The 24089-nt window shown below is 36.2% G+C and overlaps 1 protein-coding gene across 3 annotated transcripts in view; it reads right to left on the bottom strand.

Annotated features, from left to right (window-relative positions):
* Positions 1-24089, bottom strand: part of THSD7B (thrombospondin type 1 domain containing 7B) — a 903223-nt gene that overhangs the window by 770784 nt on the left and 108350 nt on the right. For all 3 annotated transcript variants that reach the window (XM_036023677.1, XM_036023678.1, XM_028509548.2), the window contains exon 2: positions 5846-6018. In XM_036023677.1, the coding sequence (XP_035879570.1) occupies positions 5846-5984 (139 nt within the window). In that variant the 5' untranslated portion in view covers positions 5985-6018. The remainder of the gene's footprint in view (positions 1-5845; positions 6019-24089) is intronic.

Raw genomic sequence — 24089 nt, 5'->3', positions numbered from 1 at the left:
TGAATGCATAAACAAGTAAAATAACAAACTCTCTCTCTCTCTCCCTTCCTCTCTCTCTAAACCAGTAAATTAAAATGTTAAGAAAAAAGAACCTCTCACAGACAAATATGTTTTTTTTTCCTTTCAGACCTAATTATTTAGAGTAAAATTTGTTTTCCAGTCTTTTTTACAAACTCACTTGCAAATGTAATTTGGAGTGATGAAAATGTTCTGGAACTAGATAATGGTGATGTTTTTCCCACACTGTGACAATACTAAATGTCATTTGATTGTATACTTTAAAATGGTTATAATGGTAACATTTGTTATTTGTATTTTATCACAATAATTTTTTAAATGTCACTTGCCCCACAGGAAGTACATTGGAAACATCCCCTACATATACAGAATCTTACATTTCAAGGCTACCACTTCATTTCTAAGGCCACACATTTAAATTCTACCTTTTTGCTAGGGACTTCCAGATTTACATCTCTAGCAAAAACCTCTCTCCTGAATTCTGACCCATATATCCGGCTACCTGGTCAACAGCTCCACATGAATTTCTAACAAGCTCAAAACTTTAACACATCTAATACTAAGTTCCTAATACCCTCCACACCACTTTCTTCACAGTCAGCCCATATTAAATTATGACAAATCCACTCTTCTAGTGGCTCTGGGTAAAGCCTCAGTGTCACCTCTGTAGATGCCCCTGCATACAAACCTCAGTAAATCCTGATGGCTTTACCTTAAATTGAGGTTTCTCAATCTGACACTATTGGCATTTTGAGACCTGGCAATTCTTTGTTGTGGGGTGCTGTCCTGTGCGTAGGATGTTTAGCGGCATCCCTGGCTTTTACTCACAGATTTCAGTAGTACACCCCAGTTGTGACCATCAGAAATATCTCCAGATATCGCCAAGTATCCTCCCACCCTGGGAAAAATAGCCCCTTGTTGAAAACCAAGGCCTTAAATATACATCCAAAATTCAACCCCTTTTCACCACCTTCACTGCCATGGCCTTGGTGCAAGTTATAACCACTCTTCTTTATCCATGGTGGCCTCCTAATGGGTCTCCCCTTCCATCATTCTCAACTGACTGTCCATAATTCTGTTAGAATCTTACTAAAAGTCAGATCATGTCACCACTCCCTCAAAACTCTCCAGTGCCTTTCTATCTCACCCAGAGTAAAAGCTAAAATTGTATTTTGACCTGTGAGGACATACCTGATTTGGGGCCCATTCTTCTCTGACCGAACCTACAGTCACAATCCCTGTGTTCACTCTGTTCCACATGTTGGCCCTCTCTCAGGTCCTCAAACATGCCACACGTGCTTTTGCCTCAGGGCCTTCTGCCTTTGGTTCCCTCCAACTGGAATATTCTTCACCCTGATATCCCCATGACTGGTTCCCTCACTACCTTCAAGTCTCTACTCAAATTTACTTTTTCAATGAGGCACCCTAGAGCCCACTTACTTAAAATCTCTATCTCTCACTTATCACTGTGTATTCCTCTTCCTTGCTTTATCTTTCTTTCTAGGCACTTAATATCATCTAACATGCTCTCTACTGAGCTTCTTGATTGTGTTTATTACCCTGGTTATGAGGACCAAGGATGTCTGTTTTATCCTCAATTTATTTCATGTCCTCATAACAGTACTTGGCACACTGTAGGGTCTCAGCAAGTATTAGTGGAATGAACAAACCTCTTAGAACCAATACTGAGAAATTTTTTAAGAGACCATTAGTTACTGTGACTTCAGAAACCATGACCTATTCATCTCTACAAAGTATGCAGACATGAACAGTTAAATGTACTTAAAACAACAAACATCACTGCTTATGTGATATTCTTGCTGACATGATCCTTCTTTCTTGTCATGCATAACAGATTGCCTGACACTAAATACAGATCAAAGGATCTTATCACAATGATGACAGACATTCAACAACCTTACCAAATCAATGACCCTACAGCCTAAGGCTCTCAAGTCTCTCCCTCAGAACTGAAATCCTTAACAACACATACCATCACTCTCTTAGTATTCATCAATCCACTGTTAATCCAAATCCAGGACTCACTTAGAAATGCCTTCAATTTGGATGAGGTTGATTAACATACAACCTATCGACTCAGGGGGAAAAACAACAATATCATTAAAGAGCTTAAGTGGTTGACACTATAGTCTAAAACAGAGAATGTTTTCTAGGTTTCTAAAGTAAAGTATATTTAACTAGGTATCCATGGAAATTTGTTCAATTCCAGATTACATTGGACCCGAATTGCTGGATTTGATAACACACTCCAAAAAAAAATTCAGCAAATTTCAACTGCAGTACAGTTATTTTTAAAAATCCAAATGAAATATAATAAACTCATCCATATGCAGACTCTAAGATGTTGGGGGAGTCTTTGAAGGTGATGACCCAGAACTACTCTAGGACATAGGGATCTACAAACTGATTTATTGCTTATCTTTAAAATAATCTTGCATTTATGTCAGTATTACTTATAATAGCAAAATGCTAAAAAAACACCAAAATTGCAAGCAATAGGGAAAAAAGATAAAGCAACAGAGTGCTGGATAAATAAATTGTTGAATACAAATACAAAAAAAATACCATGTAATCATTAAAAGATGAAATTGATCCACATGAACTAATAAGTAATATTCACCAAAGCATTTTTATATGATAAAAAGCAAACTGCAGAAAAGGATGCAGAGCATGACTCTAATTGTATGAAATAAAGTATGTGTATATATGCATATATATGTACATTTATGTACATATGAATTTGGAATTTCTACATCCACATTCCCCCCCATTCTCCACCATACCCCTTGCCCAGGAGGCTGTTTGGACATATCAATGAGGTGTGGCTTCTGGTATGATTAAGCCAATGATAACCCTGGCAGGAGGTGTGGAGTACAAGGGTTGTTCATTCCCCTGGCTCCCCACCCTACTTTTACTACAAGCTGGTTATATCCCTCTAAAGGTCACTGTGTTTGTCTGGCAACCTCTCCTTCAAGTTTTCTCCCCAAATTCTAGAAACCATTTACTTTCTTTGCCTCTGTAGACCCAGAAATCATAAAGATTAATACTAGCCCATGGGCACTCCAGAATTCTTTATAGCTGTTCTTCAAACCTGCTCACACTTTCCTACTGTTGCAAATAATGTTTATTAAACTCTTCTCATTTACCTACTTTTCATGTGCCATTTATTTTTGGCTAACCCCTAATTAATGATAATAGTAGTAATATTTGTGTGTGTGCTTTGTGTGATTCATATATGCAAGTTGGTCTGACCTTTTGTTTTTAATTTTCTAAGGTACCTAAAGGAGGGAAAGAAGTAAGGAATAATCAGGAAAAACGAGAGAGATGACATCGATGTTCATTTTGAATGATGCAATGTGTCTGATAGGACGTATTCCCACTCTGAAGGTTAAGTTTGACAGTTATCAAGTAGTCATCCACTGTAGAATATTAGGAAAGGTTTGTAGCACTTTGTTCCATTGATCTACTTTTAGAAAAATGGACTTACTTTTAAAATTTTGTTCAAAATAAGCCCATTTCCTTAAAACATCTCCTTTGTTAACTAATGGTAGTTGGCACCTATTCATTCCCAACAGGAATCCCAAATTTGGCATACAGTCAAGTAGCAAACTTTATTCAATGCAAAACAGCTCAACAATGGTACAGGAAGGCTGTAGAACTGCTCCCAGGCCAGGCTCTGTGCTGGTCTGCTTATTCACTGAACTGGCCTGCTCCACTCTGTGACAGTCTGCTTTGCTCTGCTCTGGTGAGACATCTTCAGTGTTTCAGCTCAGCCAGGGAGATGCAGTTTCTATTCTCTGGTGGCAAGAGAAAGTGTACTTGCTAAGTCAGAGGAAAGCAGGCTTATATGGACAGGAAACCTCAAACCTGGTCCACAATTGGTCCATTTTCATGCAAATTGAGGACTCCAAATCCTCACAATTTGATTAGTCCAAAAGATACTATCCTGATAGATCAGTCAGAACAGCCAACTCTGATTGGCCAGAGCTGCACAGTTCCACTTGGATGGGGAAAGCCTCAGTCCTATTGGTTCAAATAGGATTCCAGGAACTCCTTTATAAGGTCTGGCTCAGATGGCAGGAACACAGTGCAGGAAGACAGTTCAGTGCAAAGACAGGCAGTTCAGTACAGAGGCAGCCTGTAGTGCAGTGCAGCAGCAAGTAGTGCATCAACTTCTCTCCATGAGGTGCAGTGTGCTAGAGAAGGCCTGCGCAGAAATGGATGCTAGACTGTTTTATAAAATTTTAGCTGAATTAGCAACCAGAAGCCCTTCTTAGTAGGTGTCTTTTTGTCTCAGGGTTTATACCTTTGTGTTTCAGATTTGCTACTTTCCATTTTAATTGCACTTTTTTTGAGAACTTTAGACAAGAGTACAGTCATATAAATGTGCTTATTTAAATTTAATAAAATATTTAGTCTTTTGTGATTAAAATAAAATAACCCAATTTATAAAAGTGCAATATTGACTTTTAGAACTCTTTCCACAGCTTCCTAAAACTACCATGGTAAAAAATGCAAATTACTAATGTGATAATATAGCCCACAATTAAATTAACTTATAGTGGTTTTAATGCAATTAAATTTCCTCCAGACTGTATCTCTAATGGTGCTGGGTTTTTTACTTAATATATTTTAAAGCATAATTTACTTTCATTTTTGCAAAGTCATTTAAATATTATAAATATCTCCTTTATACATATTCTCATGATGACACAATACATTTGCAGTCTATTTAATTTACAGATGATGAGACTAAAATGAAAACTCTTTGAGGATCATACATCTTCTACAACATCACATTTTCCCATTCCAAGATATTAAGTATATAAGTTATCTGTTATTTGCAAGAATGGACTGTTGAAACAGTAATAAATTTTTTAAATGATCTAATTGTAGAACTTTGAGAAAATTAAAATCTAGAGCAAAGAAAAACATCAGTGATACAAAGAGCCAAGATATCTGGGCTTCATAATTTAAGTTTATAAATTATTAGCCTTTGAAATTAAATTCAACAGATCTTTGCTACAGCCAAATTAAGGAAATATTTAGAGGAGGATATAAGTTATATAAAAACTCAATTCAACTTATTAATATAGTTATGTACAAAACACATTAAGTTGATTTTATAGTCACAACTAATGAGCCAAGGTTTTAGAATAATTTTCCATGCCCTCAAACCTAGATATAGTGGTTTACTAGAAAGCATTCAATAATAAATAGCTAACTAGTTTGTACCCTAAAACACAGGTGGCAAACACAAGGCCAGCAGGCTGAATCCAGCCCTCTACCTTGTTTAATCCGGCAGCAGCACTGAGCTCTCACTTAACTGTTAAGGAGTAGTTGCATTTATATAGTCCTAAAATTACATTCAGCCCTTTGAAGGCAACCAAGAGGCTGATATGGCCCCAGGTGAAAATGAGTTTGATACTCCTGCCCTAAAAGAAAGAGACATATGGAACTGGTCCATATCATTCTTAGCATAGGACATCAGCTAAATTCAGATGTCATTTTTGCTATAAGTATGCTGCACAGTGGTGATATAGTTGACAAAGGAGAAGCAGATGTAACTATGGAAATCATATCTTTAATTGACAACAACATGAAAGTTCAGGAAAATAACAAGCATCATGGATGGAGACAACAATTGTGCAGTAATAAAAATCAAATATAAGTTTTATTACAATGAAGAAGAATCTATTTTTCCTCTCTGGATATTTTCCACTACTCCACAAATAAGAACAAGCATGTAAAGAATATTATTCTCATTAATGAAAATGGGACAAAGGAATGACCAGGACATTCCTACCTGGTTTCCAGATGAAATGATTATCCTTTTTGCCTTCCAAATGAGCTGCATGGGACAGCAAGAGAGAAAGAAATACAAATAGCTTCCTCATCTTCCTCCATACCCAGCAAGTGACAGCCAAATTTCCCTTTGGAAACATTCTTCAGATGTTCAGCCTCTTGACTTGCCTATTCCTAAAAGGAAAAAAAGAAAATCAGTTAAGTTTCTTCTGAACATAAATTTAAAAAATTCACTTTGACTGCTGGAACTTTTATCATAATGGCATTACAAATTTTCCATCATCATAAGGAGAGAACATATCATACAATTGCTGTGTTTTCAATCTTTACCCAAGGAAGACATCATCAATTCTAGAAACTCCACAATCACTTATTCCATTTATTATGATTTTTAAAAGGAGGGTTGGCAGATACCTGGTATCTTCCACCTTCTATCCAGCCAAATTCCTTGAGGAGCTCATGATTTGGGGAGGAAGATACACATACACAACAAAGTCTAAAACAGGGTAAGGACTAATCTAACAGTAGCATTAAGAAAGTGAGATGGAAAAATTGACAAAAGAGGCAATAAAAAGAGGGAAATCTCACACAAAATATTTGAGAAGAGCCTTAGGAAAATATAAGGGCTTAAAGGGGCCAGGAAGGGCATTTTTTGCCAAAAGAACAAGGTCCTGAAATGCATTTTGTGTTTGGAGACTGGTGCGTGGTCTCATGGCTGCTATGAAAGACACAAAAGGTGAGGGAGGAACTGATGGAGGTGAGATTTAGAACTTTGGCTGTGGAGCAAATTATAAAGTGCCTTGAATGTTATGTGAGGGATATAGCTTCATTCTGCAAATAACAATAAGAATTATAGGAGAGAAAGCGACTTTTAAATAACCACTATTAGTGTACATAGTGGATTATTGGAAAATGATACCCATGAACTTCAGGCCAGTTAGAGAACTAGTGAACTAATCTAGGCAAGTATTGATGAATACAGAGAAATTTGAAAGGCAGTGCTGAGGCTGGGTTAAATGGATTTGGATGGGATATGAGAGAGAGAGAAGATAAAAAACGACAGCACAACTGCACACTTAGATGACTGGACCCATGGGACCTCTTTACCAAAGATGAGAAACAAGGAGGGGGGGAGTTTGAAAAGACACAAAAATTCCCTTTAGAAAATATTAAGTATGATGTGCTTATAACATATCCAAGCAGAGTTTTCCAAATAACAAGAAAATTCCACCTGAGTTAGGAGATCTAAAATAACTTGCCATGATGCATGTATTAGAAAAAATACAGCAAAAGACATAGGTAAAAAGAAATAAAGTCATTGAACCATAAAATAATATCAAGGGTAGATTTTATTACCCCTGAGTATTTAGCCACAGACATGCTAAAAGTGGGGTGACTGAGCTTCCTAGTGACCAAGAAAAAAAGTAGCTACTATAATAGCCATAATGTATGTAAGAGTAAATTATATATTCTTTGTTATTGTTATTGTTTTAGAAGATCCATGATCCTGCTCAAAAGTGCTGATGGACTATATCCCGAAAGTCCTCATAAATACAGATGATGTTCACTAATAAAACAGATAAGGGAAATCTGTATACAGTGGACTCCCAGGGCACTCCTAGAAAACTCCAAGGGTGCAGTGCTAAAGTACAAATCAGTAAAAATGAATCTACAAGGAGTCAAGCAATGAAGTTCAAGTATACAGCTCTCCGATGGCCTGCCTTGAGGCAGAGATGAAGGCAATACTTGGAAAAGCAACCAAAAGCTTTTCTTCACACTTCTGCGTTGCATACCAATATTGAGAAGCATAAAAGTGGAGTGCTCTAGTAGAAATAAAGTAGGGCTCTTGTGCTAGACTCTTTGTCCACAAGGGTCTGTTAGAATATTTCATGAAACCTTTGGGACACTGCTGGACACAATCCAAAAGCCTCTGGCCTAGAGAATTGAACTGGCCACATTTCCTTGCAACAAACATGCAAGAGTGTGGTTTACCACAACTATGGTTTTACTGAAGGTTGGGCAACATGGATATTCATTACAGTTTATTCCAGTGCTATTGCTAGCTCACATAGTATTTTTGTATAAACCAGAAAAAGTGAAAACCTTTTTAAATTAGTATATTATTACACAACCTGAATTGTTCTCACTATGAAATCTGGTCCAGAGCCCAATGGACAGCAACCTCGCCTGTGTGCACATACAGAGCCAGTTCACCCCCCTTGAACACATGGAGACTTACACACATGCATATGACCACCAGGAAGCATACTCTGCACTCTCCCTCTTAATTTCTAGGTGAAGAAACAATCTCACATTCAGAGTTGGAGCTGTGAGGAGCTAGGAAAGTGCCTTGGAGACACCTGGAGTGGTTTGAGAATGGAGTGCAGCCACAGCACATGTGTTGACCTGTTGGTGCCTGCTCTGTTGAGTGTACAAGGCCATGGGGGTCGTTATGGATTTATGTAGGAAGCAGCTCTTCTTTCCACCTAGAAGCCCTGGAATCTCAGTTCCCATGCAAGCTCTCCCATGCAAGTTAGCATCTGTGTACCATGTGATTTGTACCCTCTTAGAGATCTTTGTATGTATATACACACACACACATACCCTAGACTATGGGTATCTTATGTTGCTGATGTCAAATCCACTTGCTTAAAGAAGCAACACAACAAATGCTTTAGAAATTACATCATGATATGTTGAAGTCTGCCTAAGTCTTTCATCTCGATGGATAGTAACTCCACTTCTGAAAGGTGAACTAAAGCCAGGCCATTATTTTCCTCAGAAACCAACACAGCATTTTCTCCAGGCAGGTGCACATGCACACAATACATGCACACACAAGTAAGTTAATTTAATATAGATTTGATAAAAGCCTTTAATCTGGACATTTTTAGAAGACACCACTAAGGCGGCTGAAAAACTATAAATATCATCCCCATAAAACTATATGACATCCTAGTGAATCCTACAGAACAAATTAGTTGAAAAATATACTCCTGGGAAAACAAATGAACTGGCCTTCTGTATAATGATGGATTTAAGTCACTGCAATATTAGAGAAGTTTTGGTAAAAGTGATGATTTGTGTTTTAGGATAGTTGATTCTAAGCCATAATAATTATTAATAGAGTAATAAGCTAGCAGGATCAGTTTTCTGTGAGGCCACTTTTCTATCACAGAAAATTCCAAGGTATACGAGATGACTCTGTCCATTCTTACTAGTGGGAGACATACATCAAGCATGTATAAAAATGTATTCAAATCATTAAAATGTAAACTAAAAATAAGGAAGACCAAAAGCATATTTTCTATGTTCTAAATAGCTGTAGGTGGGAAGCCAAAAAAAGCTATAAAAGAAATAGGAATTCCAGTGAGATTACATGTGAGCTGGAAGATTAGCCAAGAATTTATATATATAAATGCTTTGAATTTTGCCTCAAACTTTGGATTTTAACTGCAAAAAACTCACATTAAAAATACCGGAACATAGGCTGCTATGAATGCCAGTCTCCTCATAGGTTTCCTCACTGGTCCAGAGCCATGTACAGACTCTGCCAAGGTACCTAATGTCTTTATGGTTCCTTTTCTGTTCACTTAAGCCAGGAAACATGACTCCATGGTAGAACCCTGGGCAGGAGCTTGGAAAGCTTGCCAGACTCCTGCAGCCACCATACCTCTCTGCTATCAGTGACTAACAAGGACAGTGCCAGTAGAAATCCAACACTGATTTTAACATAATTTTTAAAAAGACACCCTGAAATATGATCTTAGAGAATGAACAACAAAAACATCTTTATCTGAGATGCCACAGTGATCCTATTCCTAAAAACACTCACACATTTTCAGAGTCTGTACTACTCATAACCCTATACCTCATTAACTCCTTTTCCCAAGAAGCTTGAGAACAGAGGATGGGAAACCAGGCTTGAAGAAGCTTCCTCCATTTCCCATGCTGCATGGTTTACACACATAAGTAAAATGAGAATCTCTGCTGACTTGATGGAAAGTACAGGATGGGAGATGAACACAAGTTTGTCTTATTTCACTAAACTGTATTACCTCTCTTTCCCCCAAATACCTGAAACTCAGTAAATTATTCCTTGGAAGACACTGAGAGTCATTCTTCCACCCATTACTTGAAAAGCCACACAAGAGTTAACAACAAACAAAATGAGAGGAAACAAGAAACAATTAGATCCTTCTCCTTAGTATAACACAAAAGTTAAAAATACTGTAACTACGGTGAAAATATATATTATGCAAGAAATATGTGCTATCTACAATGGCATGAATAATTTATATCACGAAGGTCACTGAGTTTGCAAATCAACTTATTTACCATATATCTTAGCATCTAAAATGTATTTGCAAGGTTAGTTCTAAACTGATGAATACTAATAGAAATAAAAATATAGTTTCTCCTCTTAGCCTCAGTTTTCTAATCATTTAAAACCATTCAAATTATGAAAAATGTATCTTACTCTTCGTATGAATTTCATTTTCCCTTAAATGTATTCTTATAGCTTTAGTCCTTGAATATTAAAAAAGCACAAAACTTAAAATAATAATATAAAATAAAATAAAAACAGTTCCAATTTGCTTTCAGCCTAATGGAACAGCAATGAGTGGGAGAAAGGCAAACTTGACCATCCCTATCCCCATAGTGCCACCTCATGGCAACTGTGCAGAGAAGATAGTTCAATGAAGATGGCTGAGTAACGGTCTGCGGCGAGGACACCCATTGTCCACACCACCTCAGCTGCTGGGACGAAGGAAGACTCTAAGTAGTTGCCAATGCAAGTGATTTTTAACTAAATAATCACTGGAGAAAGCACAGAAGCATTTGCTTTTTCTCAGCTATCTGCCTAATTTCTGATTGCAATGTTGTACATTTAACTTCATCTTTCATGATCTATCAATATACAAAATATTGACTTACATATTTCATTTAACTCTAACCAAAGCCCCATTCAGCAGTTATTCCTATTTTCTCCCATTTTAGAGATGGGGAAACCAAGGCATGGAAAGTTAAATGACAAGTCTAAGCTCACAGAGACATTGAGTTGCTTGCAAGTCATCTCAATGGTTTTTTTCCTGAAATGGGAGAGACTAACACTGTAACCCACTGCTGATACAGACATTTTCCCTAACTCTGAAGGTGTAGATCCTTTATTACCCCATGTTTCTCAGAAGCTTTTACAAGGCAATTTATATATCATTTCACTTAACATAAAAAATGTTAAATAATTATTCCAACGTCTCCTACACCAGAAAACATCAAAGATGGATTACAAAACAGCCCTAATCTGTTTGCTGCATCACATGTGATGACACTGGCAGGTCACCTGGCCTCAGAGCCTCAGGGTCCTCAACTACAACATGAGGAGGGCAGTGATCCCATAACCCTCAGTGGGTAAGGATGAAAGAAAATAATGGATGGAAAGTACTTAGATGACTGTCAGCAGGAGAATAAGTACTCGCTAAAGGGCTACCATTGTTACTACTGCCATTATTCTCTCAAAATTCAGAAAACTCTTTCTTCAACAATATTTAAGCAATGGTTTGAGTGTAAACCTCCCCTGAGGCAGAGGAATGAGAGATTATTTTTTTCAACTGCCCAACTTTGTAAAATTGTGCCTTATTTCTGAAGAGCTAAAAGTACTCTGTATTAAGAGCTCCATTAAAGTTCACACCACCTCTGTTGATGCAGACACTGGCCCACAGTGTCCATATCATTATGGATGAAATGAGACATTCACACAAACTACTGAGTCCCGTGGAGGAAAAGGAACAGCATGGCTTTTCTCTCAAGGGAAGCAAAAGCCTTGGCCCCTGCAGTGACTGGCCTTTATTGAGTTTCTCCGCACATTACATGATGGTCCTCATTTACTATGCACAGGTTCAGTTTAGGTGGTTACCTTTTATAGAAAACAAAGGAGCCAATGCCACTAATCACATCACAGAAGAGGGGTATTTGCCAGTGAAAAGGCAAAAGTGGTTGAACCAGTTATACTGATTCTTGGAAGGTTTAGCTTGTGTTTTAGGAAGTTACTTTGCAGTAAATGTCCTCAATTCAGGGTGAAGGGGGGTTTTTTTAGCAAGAGCAAGACTCTATGCAGCCTAGGCACATTGCAGGCCTGATTCCCCACAGGAGAACCTATCCGTGGGCATGGGTCCTGTGCATCTCCGAGTGGAAGCTAGTCCCATGCTACGCAGAATGGTCTCCTACACCCTGTGAAGGAACAAACAGGTATTATCATCTCTATTTTATGAGAGATTTACCTCTGGCCTTGCAATGACATGATGTCTAGTAACTTCCTCAAGCTTTTTAACCACCAACCTCTTCCTCTATGCACCTCACTCTGCAGAATCCTAAATTGCATCAATTTAAGCACAGGATACCTGCAAGCATGCCATAAAAATACACAACCTTGTGGTTTGGGGTTGCTGTATTAATAATTGCAATACGTTTGCTTCATGTCGTGAGGCCACAGAAAATTTTGCACAAAGTCTACACAAATGTTTGACATATCTCTGAACAAACTTTTGCCATAGAACACAAAAGACAGAAACAGAGCTTGAAACAGGTTTAACAGTTTGACAAAAACTTCAAGACTACAGCTGTGGCAGACATTGCTGTATTCTCCCTTTCTTCTAGAACTACAACTTCTTCAGAATGTCTACCTACCCTGATTAACTATGTAAATACCTATTCACATATACATGACATTTCCAGATTTCTTTGCACCTAGAGTGGCCACATAACAGTACTGACAATGATTTGCAATGTCTCAAGTGTCAAGAGGATGAGGCTGGGGGAAGGTCTTCCCTTCTCCAAATCAAATATAAAACCCCAAAGGAGAAAATGTGAAAGTGTCATTCTTTGCCATTACCTCCTTTCCCATTATCCCTGCCTGGAAAGCAGATAAACTGCCTGGAGGTACAACAGCCACCTTGAGAGCATGAAAATGCTGAAGCAGAGATGGAGAAGAAGCCTGAGACTCCAGGGCATTATGGAGCTTCAGCAACTGCCCTAGATTGTCAACCTTTGAACTTTCTGCTTTGTGAGAAAAATAAATGTCTTGTTTTAAGACACTGTTCTGTGCTCTCTGTTACATGAGCTAAAAGCAACTATGACTCCTTCAGTATCCATGTCCCTAGACATAACTTTTTTGAGTGAGTGCACCTCTACACAGCTTCTCCCATGATTCAAGCAGCACTCTGAAACTCTCTATAACCCTGAGTGTGGATGTCTCTATTTCTAAGTAGGTGAGGTTGGTGTATTCCCTATATTTGCCTTATTCAAAGTAAAGTAACATGTTTGTTGTCATTTTTATAAGTGGCACTGCAGTGAAGAAAAGGTGCTGTCTCAAATCCCCAGTGAAAACAAGTCCATTTATACAGACCTAGTCTAAAATAAGAATAGATGTATGTAGCCATATCTATGCAGTTGTCAAGACCTCCCTAGTTCTGAAGTTATGGATATACTGTTATAATTTTAGAACTACCTCATTATCAACTCATGGAAAATCTTATTACCTCATGGAATCATGTTCTCATTACCCCTTAGCATTCCTTTTGGTACACAAATCTTCCACTCCCTCTTTCTTAATCACTTTTTTTTCACTTGAGACAAGGTCACCAAGCTTTTCTCACTTTTGTACTTTTTACTAGCCACTTCTTCTCAGCCTCCTTTTCTAGTATTTTCTCTCATTCTTACCTCTAAATTCATCTCTCTGACTCTGTCCTCAGTCTCCTTTCCCTGTCACTTTGCCCACTTCCCCAGCAGTTGTGTTTGGAGAGTTCCTCAGCTTTAAATACCATGTCTCATGATTCCCATTTCTCCATATCCTTTCTCACATCTCTAGTCCTGGCTTGTTCCTGAACTTGTACACCCAATTTAGCACTGAACATCTCCACATGGGTGTCTGATAGGTAACTCACATGTAGCATGCGTAACAGAGCTCATAGCTTCCCTGCGTAGCCTACAGCCTCCTTCTTCCCTCAGCGTCCCTGTCTCAATAATGGCACCACACTTTAACAGACCAAGAACCCAGGAGTTGTCCTGAAATCCTTGTTCTAGCATCTGCAAACCATCCTTGAGCAAACCTGATTGGAAACACCTTCACAATCTATGAGTATGAAGGCATTTCCCATATTTTTTGCTACTACCTTCCTAGTGCAATCTATCATCATTTCTCCCCTGAGCTACTGCATCAGCATAATTGGCTTTTCTGCTTTTGCTCATAGTTGCCTTTTATGTATTCTTTATAGAAAAATCCAGAATAACCTTTTAAAAAGAAAACTGCACTTCCCTCCTTAAAAATCATCTCATGGCTTCCCACTGCATAATAAAATGTAAAGACTTTCCAGGTTAGGCTTTTGCTTCCTCTCCTTCTTTCTAGCCTCCGTTCACTCATCTAGTCTAGACACACTGGTCTTTCTCTTGCCCTTCAAGGAGGCACCTTCTCAAAGTCCTTGTACTATTTTTCTTTAGGTGTGCACATGGCTTGCTTCCTCACCTAATTATTCTCAAAGGCCTTCCCAGACCACAAGCTGTTCATCACAGTTGCAATCACTCTATCCTCTTAACATTTATTTGTTGTTTGTTCTTAACACTTAGAAAAGATCAATACCTGACAATCTAGTATATATTGGTTTATTTGTTCATTTTCATTTCCTCAAGTACAGTATTATAGGCATACTTTACCTTGGTGGTCACTGTTTTATGCCCAGTGCCTCATACATTGCCTGGAAATCAGTAGATATTCAATAAAAACTTACTAAATTAATAAATTTAGGAAATTTAATGGAATCTATACTTGTAGCTGTTTTTCTAGTTAAGTTTTCTTGACCTTGGACCATAAATTTGATCAAGTTTCTTTAGCATGCAATAAGAGACAGATGATTAGAGAAGACCATATACCTGAAAAACTAGATTGCTTTGAAATATATTAAAAATGATGTAGAAAATTCTAACATTTGGAACATATATAAAATATTCAAACACACAGGTATGGGGTCTTATCCAACACACAGAACTGAACTAAAAGGGCTGACTCTGTTTTTTTTTAAGAATCATATTTCAGCCCTGGCTGGCGTAGCTCAGTGGATTGAGCACAGGCTGGGAACCAAAGTGTCCCAGGTTCGATTCCCAGCCAGGGTACATTCCTGGGTTGCAGGCCATAACCCCCAGCAACCGCACATTGATGTTTCTCTCTCTCTCTCTCTCTCTCCCTCCCTCCCTTCCCTCTCTAAAAATAAATAAATAAAATCTTAAAAAAAAAGAACTGTGAAAATATATGGCTTAAATATTTTTTTTTAAAAAAAGAATCATATTTCCATATTTTTAAAAGTTTTTTCATTTACTTTTTAATTTTATTTTTTCCAACCATCCTTTTTTAAAAAAAATTAAATTTATAGGGATGACTTGATTTATAAGATTATATAGGTTTCAAGTATAAATTTGCATGATACATGATGTGTATATTGCTGTGTTCTCACCACCCAAAGTCTAATCACCTTCTGTCACCATACATTTGGCTCCCTTTACCCTTCACTACCCCCACTCCCCTTCCCTCTGGTAACCACCATACTGTTGTCTGTGTCTATGAGTTTCAGTTTTATATTCCACATATGAGTGAAATTACATGGTTCTTAGCTTTTTCTGTCTGATTTACTTTGCTTAGGATAATATTCTCAAGATGCATCTATGTTGTCACAAATGGCAATATTTCATCCTTTTCTTATGGCTGAGTAATATTCCACTATATATATGTACTGCATCTTCTTTATCCAATCATCTTTCAAAGGACACTTTGGTTGTTTCCACATCTTGGCCACCATGAATAGTGCTGCAATGAACATAGGGGTACATATACCTTTGTGGATAAATGTTTTCAAGATTTTTGGGTACATACCCAGAAGAGGGATTGCTGGGTCATATGGTAACTCTATTCCTAATTTTTCAAGGAGCTTCCATACTGTTTTCCACGGTGACTGTACCAGTTTACATTCCCACCAGCAGCGAATGAGAGTTCATTTTTCTCCACAATCTCTCCAATACTTTTTATTTCTTGTTTTGTTGATCACAGCTATTCTAATAGGTGTGAGGTAGTATCTCATTGTAGTTTTGATTTGCATTCCCCTAACAGCTAATGAAGTTGAACATATTTTCTTATAACTGTGGGCCATTTGTATGTATTCTTGAGAGAGGTGTCTGTTCAGGTCCTCTGCCCATGTTTTAATTGAATTTGTTAGTTTGGTGTGGAGTTGTATGAGGTTTTTATATATTTTGGATATTAATCTGTTGTCAGAGCTGTTATTTGCAAATATCATCTCTCATTTGGTTGATGCTTCTTGTTTTGTTGGCAGTTTATTTTGTTATGCAGAAACTTTCAGTTTGGTATAGTCCTACTCATTTATTTTTGCCTTTACTTCCCTTGCCTTTGAGGTCAAATTCATAAAATCTTCTCTAAGGTAAAGTCCATGAGTTTAGTACCTATGTTTTCTTCTGGGTAATTTATTGTTTCAGATCTTGTATTTAGGTCTTTGATACATTTTGATTTTTGTACATGGGGACAAACTGCAGTCTAGTTTCATTCTTTTGCATGTGGCTTTCCAGTTTTCTCAGCACCATTTATTAAAGAGGCTTTCTTTTCTCCACTATGTGTTTTTGGCTCCTCTGTCAAAAATTATTTGCCCATAGGCCTGACTGGCGTGGCTCAGTTGTTATAGCATTGTCCCACAAAGCAAAAGGTGGCTGGTTTGATGCCTAGTCAGGGCACATGCCTGGGTTTCGGGTTTGGTCCCTGGTTGGGGCATGTATGAGAAACAATTGATTAAAGTTTCTTTCACAGATTGATGTTTCTCTCCCTCTCCTTTTTGCTCCCTTCCGCTCTCTCCAAAAATAAATAAATAAATACATACATACATACATATACACATAAATAAAATATTTTAAAAATTATTTGTTCCATTGTTCTGTGTGTCTGTTTTCCTGCCAATACTATGCTAATTTGATTATTGTAGCTCTGTCACATAATTTAAACTCAGATAGTGTGATATCTCCAGCTTCATTCTTTTTTTTTCAGGATTACTTTGGCTCATCTGGGTCTTTTATACTTCCATACAAATTTGATGGTTTTTTGCTTCATTTCTTTAAAAAGATAGCATTGGAATTTTTATGACGATTGCATTAAATCTATACATTGCTTTGGGTAGTGTGGACATTTTACCCATGTTGTTTCTTCCGATCCATGAACATGGTATACCCATTTCATTATGTCTTTTTCAATATGTTTTAACAATGCTTGTAAGTGTAGTATGTAGGTCCTTCACATCCTTTGTTAAGCTTACTCTTAAGTGTTGTATTCTTTTTGTTTCAAATCAGAAGGAATTACTTTTTCCTTTCTTTTTCTGAAATTTCATTGTTACTATATAGGAATGTAGTGGACTTTTGTACACTGATTTTATGTCCTGCAAATTTACTGCACTTTTTATTGTTTCTAATAATTTTTGGTGGAGTTTTTAGAGTTTTCTATATACAGGGTTAGACAAAATTAAGTTTAAAGTTGTTCATATTGAAAATAATACAATAATTCATAAATAACACAAGAATAAACACTGTTTTGAGTATGCACAAGTGCAAACCTACTTTTGACCCCCTTGTATAGAATCATGTCATCTGCAGAAAGTGACACTTTTACTTTTTCATTACCAATTTTGATGCCTTTTATTCCTTTTTCTTGCCTGACTGCTCTGGCTATAACTTCCAGAACCATGTTAAGTAAGAGTGGTGAGAGTGGACACTCTTGTCTTGTTCCTGTTCTTAGAGGAAAAGCTTTTAGTTTTGCACTATTGAGTATGATATTAGCTGAGGGTTTGTCATATATGGCCTCTATTTTGTTTAGGTACTTTCCATCTAAACGCATTTTACTGAGTGTTTTACTCATAAATGATGTTGTATCTTATCAAATACTTTTTTGCATCTATTGATAAGATAGATGCAAAATTATATCATATTTTTATCCTTTGTTGGTTAATGTGGTGTATTACATTTATGTATTTGTCTGTGTTGAACCATCCTTGTGCCTCTGGAATGAATCCCACTTGATCATGATACAGTGTTTTTTTAACGTATTGTTCTATTTGATTTGCTAGTATTTTGTTTAGGATTTTTGTGCCTGTATTCATCAGATATACTGGTCTATAGTTTTCTTTTTTGTGTTTTTCTTGCCAGGTTTTGGTATCACAGTTTTGTTTGCTTCATAATATGTATTAGGAAGAATTGCCTCTTCTTCAATTTTTGGGGAGAGTTTGGGAAGAATAAATATCAAATCTTCTTTGAACACTTACGATAGAATTTGCTAGTAAAGCTACTTGGTCCTAGTCTTTCATTTACTTTTTTTAAAAGCACAAAATAGCTTCCAAACATAAAGTTTCTGACTGTTATTAAAAAAATAAAATTATGAAATAAAAAAACAAAATTTATCTAAAAGGACTGGCTTCTAAAATGTATAATTTCCTACTTTTTACCTTAGCACCTTCCTTGCATTATTATTCAACAACTATTATTACTACTGAATGCTAACATGCTCCAATAAGATATGTTGTAAAGATCCTAATCTTTGTATTTAAAGCAAAAAGAAAATTGCTGATTAAAACACAAATTTTTCATTTTAACTTTTTTAGCTTATAGTCAAATGGAAATTATTTAAATTAAGAACAGCAACAGGTTATCTCTCAAATAACATTTAAGTTAGTTTTTGCACAGGCCAATGATAAACTTTATAATGTTATGTTTCTTTTAGTCTGGGTTTCTGAATTCCCTCCTCTGTTCTCAGTAAACTTAATTTAGTAGTTGTGAAACCCTGAAAATCATTTGGTGATGGCAAATAGCTGAAAAATTCCTGTTACTTTATAAATAAATCACAAACGTACCACTCTATCATCCCCCAAAGAACAGAAGAACAGAAAAAGTTATATGTTTTCTACACTTTTAAATCATCAAGTGAAGGACTATTTTTTTACAAAGTAGAAAAATGAAAGTTAAATAGTTTAATGGAAATAATATGAAAAAACCTAAGGTAGTCACCAGAGGAAAAAAATGAAATCTTTACAATCTGTTTGGAGGAGCTTAGGTTAATTGTAAAAAGAAAATGCATTCAATTTGAAAACATTGAATTTTACAAAGTAATAAAGTCAGTACAATTATTTCTGTAGATATTTTAAGAAATAAAATAGGTACATTATATTAGTCTGTAGTCCATTCTTCTTAAAGTTGTAGGAAAGAACATGATAATCTCTTTTAACCAGATTTTACAAATAAATATTTATTTACAATGTTTTATATATATGTAAATATACAACAAAATATATCTGTATTTATATATGGATATATATATCTATATATGTATATATATCTATATTTATATAAATCTCTATTTATATATCTCTATAGATATATAAATCTCTATTTATAAATCTCTATAGATATATAAATCTCTATTTATAAATCTCTATAGATATATATACATATATAGATATGTAGATATATGTAGATATATCTATATGTATGTATCCACATGCATGGATACGTACATATGTATAGATACATATCCATACATACATATACATATGTGTATACATATACACATATGTGTATATAGATACATGTATCTATATTTATATATCTCTCTATTTATATATATACATATATCTATATATAAAGGAAGAGAGACAGTGATTTTTTTGTAGGCTTACACATATAACAGTTATTCTAAAAAGCTTTATAAGAATTTGGTATACCTAGAATGTGTGAACAAGATAACATCCCCTTCTCAAGCTATTGACCTTTGAAATAAAAAATACTTAATTGCTCATTAATATTTTCTGCAATGTAAGATTATAAATATTTAATGTCAACAGAATTATCCAGATAAACTGTAAATATAGCTTTGCGTTCTCTTGATTAATTATGCATCCACCATTGCAAAGAAACTTATTGAAAAATGTGTCCGCAGTTGACATAAAAATAATATAGCATGTTTATAAGCCTATAAAAATTCTAGCAATCTCTTCCATTATCTTTTATAAGTTTTCATTTATTATGGTTTGGCATTGACCAATAATAATTTGCTCATTAGATTCAGGAGATCTGAAAGAATTTACTTTAATCCTGTCTCATCTCATTCTTCCCAAAAGACAACACTCCAAATTTAATTGAAATGCAAAAGGTGTTTTTATATCTTTTATTGCATAAACCACAAGGAAATTTGAAAGAACATTCTTGACCAACATAAAACAGATATTATTTCTACTAAGCATCTCTAAGGGTTTTTCTTTCTTTTGTTTTCTTAGTGTTCTCATGATGTCTTAAGTAGATCAACAAAGCCTGAAGGTACTTGTCTTGAAATAAATATTTTATTTATCATTTTCCTACCTTAAAAAAATGCAACACACTTAGTTAGTGTTATCTATTTCTAATTTCACAGAAACAGGTAGAAATTGGTGATATCAAACAAAAAGCCACTCTTCGTCTTCATACTACCCCATCAGTATGTATACCTATGTGTACACAGAAAAGCTTCAAAATAATAAAATGATCAAAGCATAAAACCAAATTTTTCGAAGAATGATTTCCTTCAGAGAAACAAGACAAGTTCACTGAGCCCTCTGGCAATTTGCCACTGGAAATTTTACTTTAGAATTTTAATTACAAACTTAGGTAGGCAGATTATAATGAAAGATATCTCTAGCAAGGGAGCCCGAACAGATGCATCATGAATGCATTAAAGAAAACACCAGAGAGCGAACTTTCCATCAGCAGAAAGATTTTAATTAAATAGCAGTGGGATGGATCCCTTCTGCAAAATGATACTGCTATTACCCATAGTTCTCTAAACCTATTTACTATAGAATATATTCTTTGAAACCATTCCACTCTATGAAGTGTGCCTAAGCCTGTCAATTTCTGTTAGGAGAGTAGAGAAAACTGTGGGTATGGAAGAAGGAAAAGGTCTATTGGTAAAGGGTGCGAATGAAAAAAACATTTCTTTGTTTATATGCTGTACTTGGTGACTCTACACTCACTGCATGGGACCCACAGGCTTCAGAAGACAGATGGGCCAACAGTGACCCCCAAAGTGTCCACTGGATGTTAGCAGTGATCCACTTGGGACAGCCAAGAGGACGGCTGAGATCAGTGCTTAATAATATCACAGGCCCGTACTTTTATTCTTGGTATTAATTCAATTATTCACTTGGGATATTTGGTTGTTAAAATACATGCAGTTTCAAAAGACTCAATATACCACATAGAAAAATCCCAGTGATTTCCAAATCTGAAACTGAAGATAGTGAAAATGAATTCCATAACCTACAAAAAAAAAAAGCCAGATATTCTGCTAAATAAAAAATCTTCAGAAATCTGGTGTTAGGAATAAGTTTCCAATTATTGACACAATGGGGTCTGATACAACAAAGAGGCATTCCTTAGACAGTTTACCTGGTTTAATTCAGGATGAGAAATGGAATGGGAAGGAATTACAAGAACTTCATTGCTAAGTATTTAGATTTGATTATGAAATATCTAGAGTGGCCACAAAGTAGTTGAAGACGTAAAGAACTCCAATAAGGGGCTGATTTAATGACTTCTAATCATTAATATGAAAGCTGTTACCCCCAAAACAGAGAAATTGTGATTTATACACAGAATGGAGGGAAAATACAGATAACTCCCAACTAGGTACTCCGTGGCCATGCTACATATGAGAAAAGTAAAAGTGAGTTTCTTGTGAGTTTCACTGAATATTTCATCCCTGGCCCCAACCCACCAAAGAAAGGCTAACTACATGAGGGAGATGTGTTCATTAACTTAATGGTGGTGGTCATTTCATAATATATGTGTATATCAAATGATCATGTGTAGATTATAGTTCAATAAAGCTGGGAAAAATATGTCTATACAGACAAATGCTGCTTTCTCACAGCATCACAATTTAAGAAAGTTTATAATTATACTTACCATTATAAAACCTTAAAACAGACACAGAGAAGACTCAACAATTTCCTGTGGCCTCTGTACTGTCCAACCAAAAGTTTGTTCCTTGAATAGAGTCATGTTTTCTCTTTTTGTATTCCTGGCCTGCAGCCCAATATCTAGACCCAGTAGGGAACATCGTTAATGTTGAATAAATGAAAAAAAAAAGAGAGAAAGAAGCAAATAGCTACAGCAGGGTACATTCTAGTTTAATAAAATTGTAATGAACAAAAAAGAACTGGCCTAGGAAAGCCATTACCTGCAAACACATACAAAAAGTTGATTCAGCGAACCAAAGCATCTCAGGTTCGATTCCCAGTCAGGGCATATGCCTGGGTTGCAGGCCACGGCCCCCAGCAACCGCACATTGATGTTTCTCTCTCTCTTTCTTCCTCCCTTCCCTCTCTAAAAAAATAAATAAATAAAATCTTTTTAAAAATCTTAAAAAAAATGTTGATTCAAACTATGCTCCACCCGCCTCCCAAAGAAAGCAGTGCAAAATTCACCTAATGTTTACTATTCACCCAATAAACATTACACCTTTGCTAACACATGCTTTCCAGACTTGCCACTTCCCAGCTAGAGTGAGTACCAACAAGTACAATGTAGGAGGATCTCTAAAGGCCCAATGAGGGAAATTTTCTGAGTGAAACAGTACTTGGAAAACGAAGTTCCAAATAAATATTTTAATGAAACAAGTAAACATTAGTGATTAGATAAAGTTTTTGAAAAAAAATAAATGATTTGTGTTCCCTTGATTAATGGTCTTAAACTGTCAGATGCCTTATCATTTCTAGAAATAATCACTCCTTTTTAGAATTAAGAGTGAGTTTCTAGAAGCTTTCAAAAACCCTGAGCCTTTAAAAATAATATGGCTTAGCATAGTAATTTTTATTAAAATTTAGAATATACCTTCCTTCAGATCTAATATTTGCTATACCAGAACTCTAGATATTAATAACAACATAGGCATGACCTCCATCAGCTAGGAAAAGAGGTATAATGTTCAGAAAATCTAAAGGTCAGGAAGAGATGTCTGTAGGAACAAAAGTTGTAGTCTGAGAATGAGCAAAGAAATAGCAGAAACTTCTTTAAATTGTTTAAACAAAAATGATGCAACCTAAATGCATAAGTGCAAACACAAGTTTTTTTGCTTATGAAGAACCAGACAAATGACAAGAATGAAACAAAAATACACATTTCCAAAAATGTTTAAAAAAGAAACATCCTTTCTGCCCCATTGAAAAAAACACTGGAAAAATGACAATCATACCCACTCCAAAAGAGTTTATAATATTTTGAGGAAATCAGAGGTAAAAATCATCATTCTGGTTTATCAAAACATATAGTATTGTAAATTAAGGAGACATAAAGAAACAAAATGTGTCACCTTGTGGGTTACTTGGATCACTTTGTTCTATGGCCACAGACGCACATTAATCCTCCATCTGTTTTAGAAATGCAAGCCAGGTCAAGATGGCAGCATAGGGAAACATGATTCACCTCCTCACACAATCACATCAAAATTACAACTAAAATATAGAACAACCATCACTCAGAACCATCAGAAATTGAGTTGAATGGAAGTCTGACAACTATGAAATTAAAGCAACTACAACCATCTAGACTGGTAGGAGGGGTAGAGACATGGAATGGGCTGATCCCACATCCACGTGTGGTGGCTAAAAATTTGGGGAAAATGTCTGGGGAGCGAGGAGTTCCAGCCCCACACCAGTTCCACCAGCCCAGTTCTAGTGCCAGGTACATAAGCCCCCATAACTTCTGGCTGCAAAAACCAGCAGGGATTGAGTAGGTAGAAGAAACTTCTGGAGTCCCAAGCAGTTTCTCTTAAAGAATCCACACACAAACTTAATCAGACTTGCTCCTTGTGAGCTCCATCACCGAGGCAGCAGCTTGAAAAGCACCAGTGGCATACAGAGAGAAAGTGAATTATCTGGCATCAGAATGAGAACTAGGCGACAGCCTTCTCCCAGACAGAAAGGTGAGCCATTGTCCCTTTTCTGAACCCTCTGCCCACAGAGCCACATAGTCAGAAACTGCTGCCATATCTGAGACTCAATCAACCTGGTTCACACTGTTTGCCTCACTCTAAAGATCCCCAGAGACACCATCCCACATAACTTATGGGCCCACCCAAGCTACTTTTCCATATGAATGGCTGGCCTTGGCTCATGCTTCACAAC

Source organism: Phyllostomus discolor, chromosome 4, assembly GCF_004126475.2.
Source record: "Phyllostomus discolor isolate MPI-MPIP mPhyDis1 chromosome 4, mPhyDis1.pri.v3, whole genome shotgun sequence".
Classification (NCBI taxonomy): domain Eukaryota; kingdom Metazoa; phylum Chordata; class Mammalia; order Chiroptera; family Phyllostomidae; genus Phyllostomus; species Phyllostomus discolor.
The sequence above is the reverse complement of the archived record's forward strand: the minus strand, read 5'-3'. Positions and strand labels throughout refer to the sequence as shown.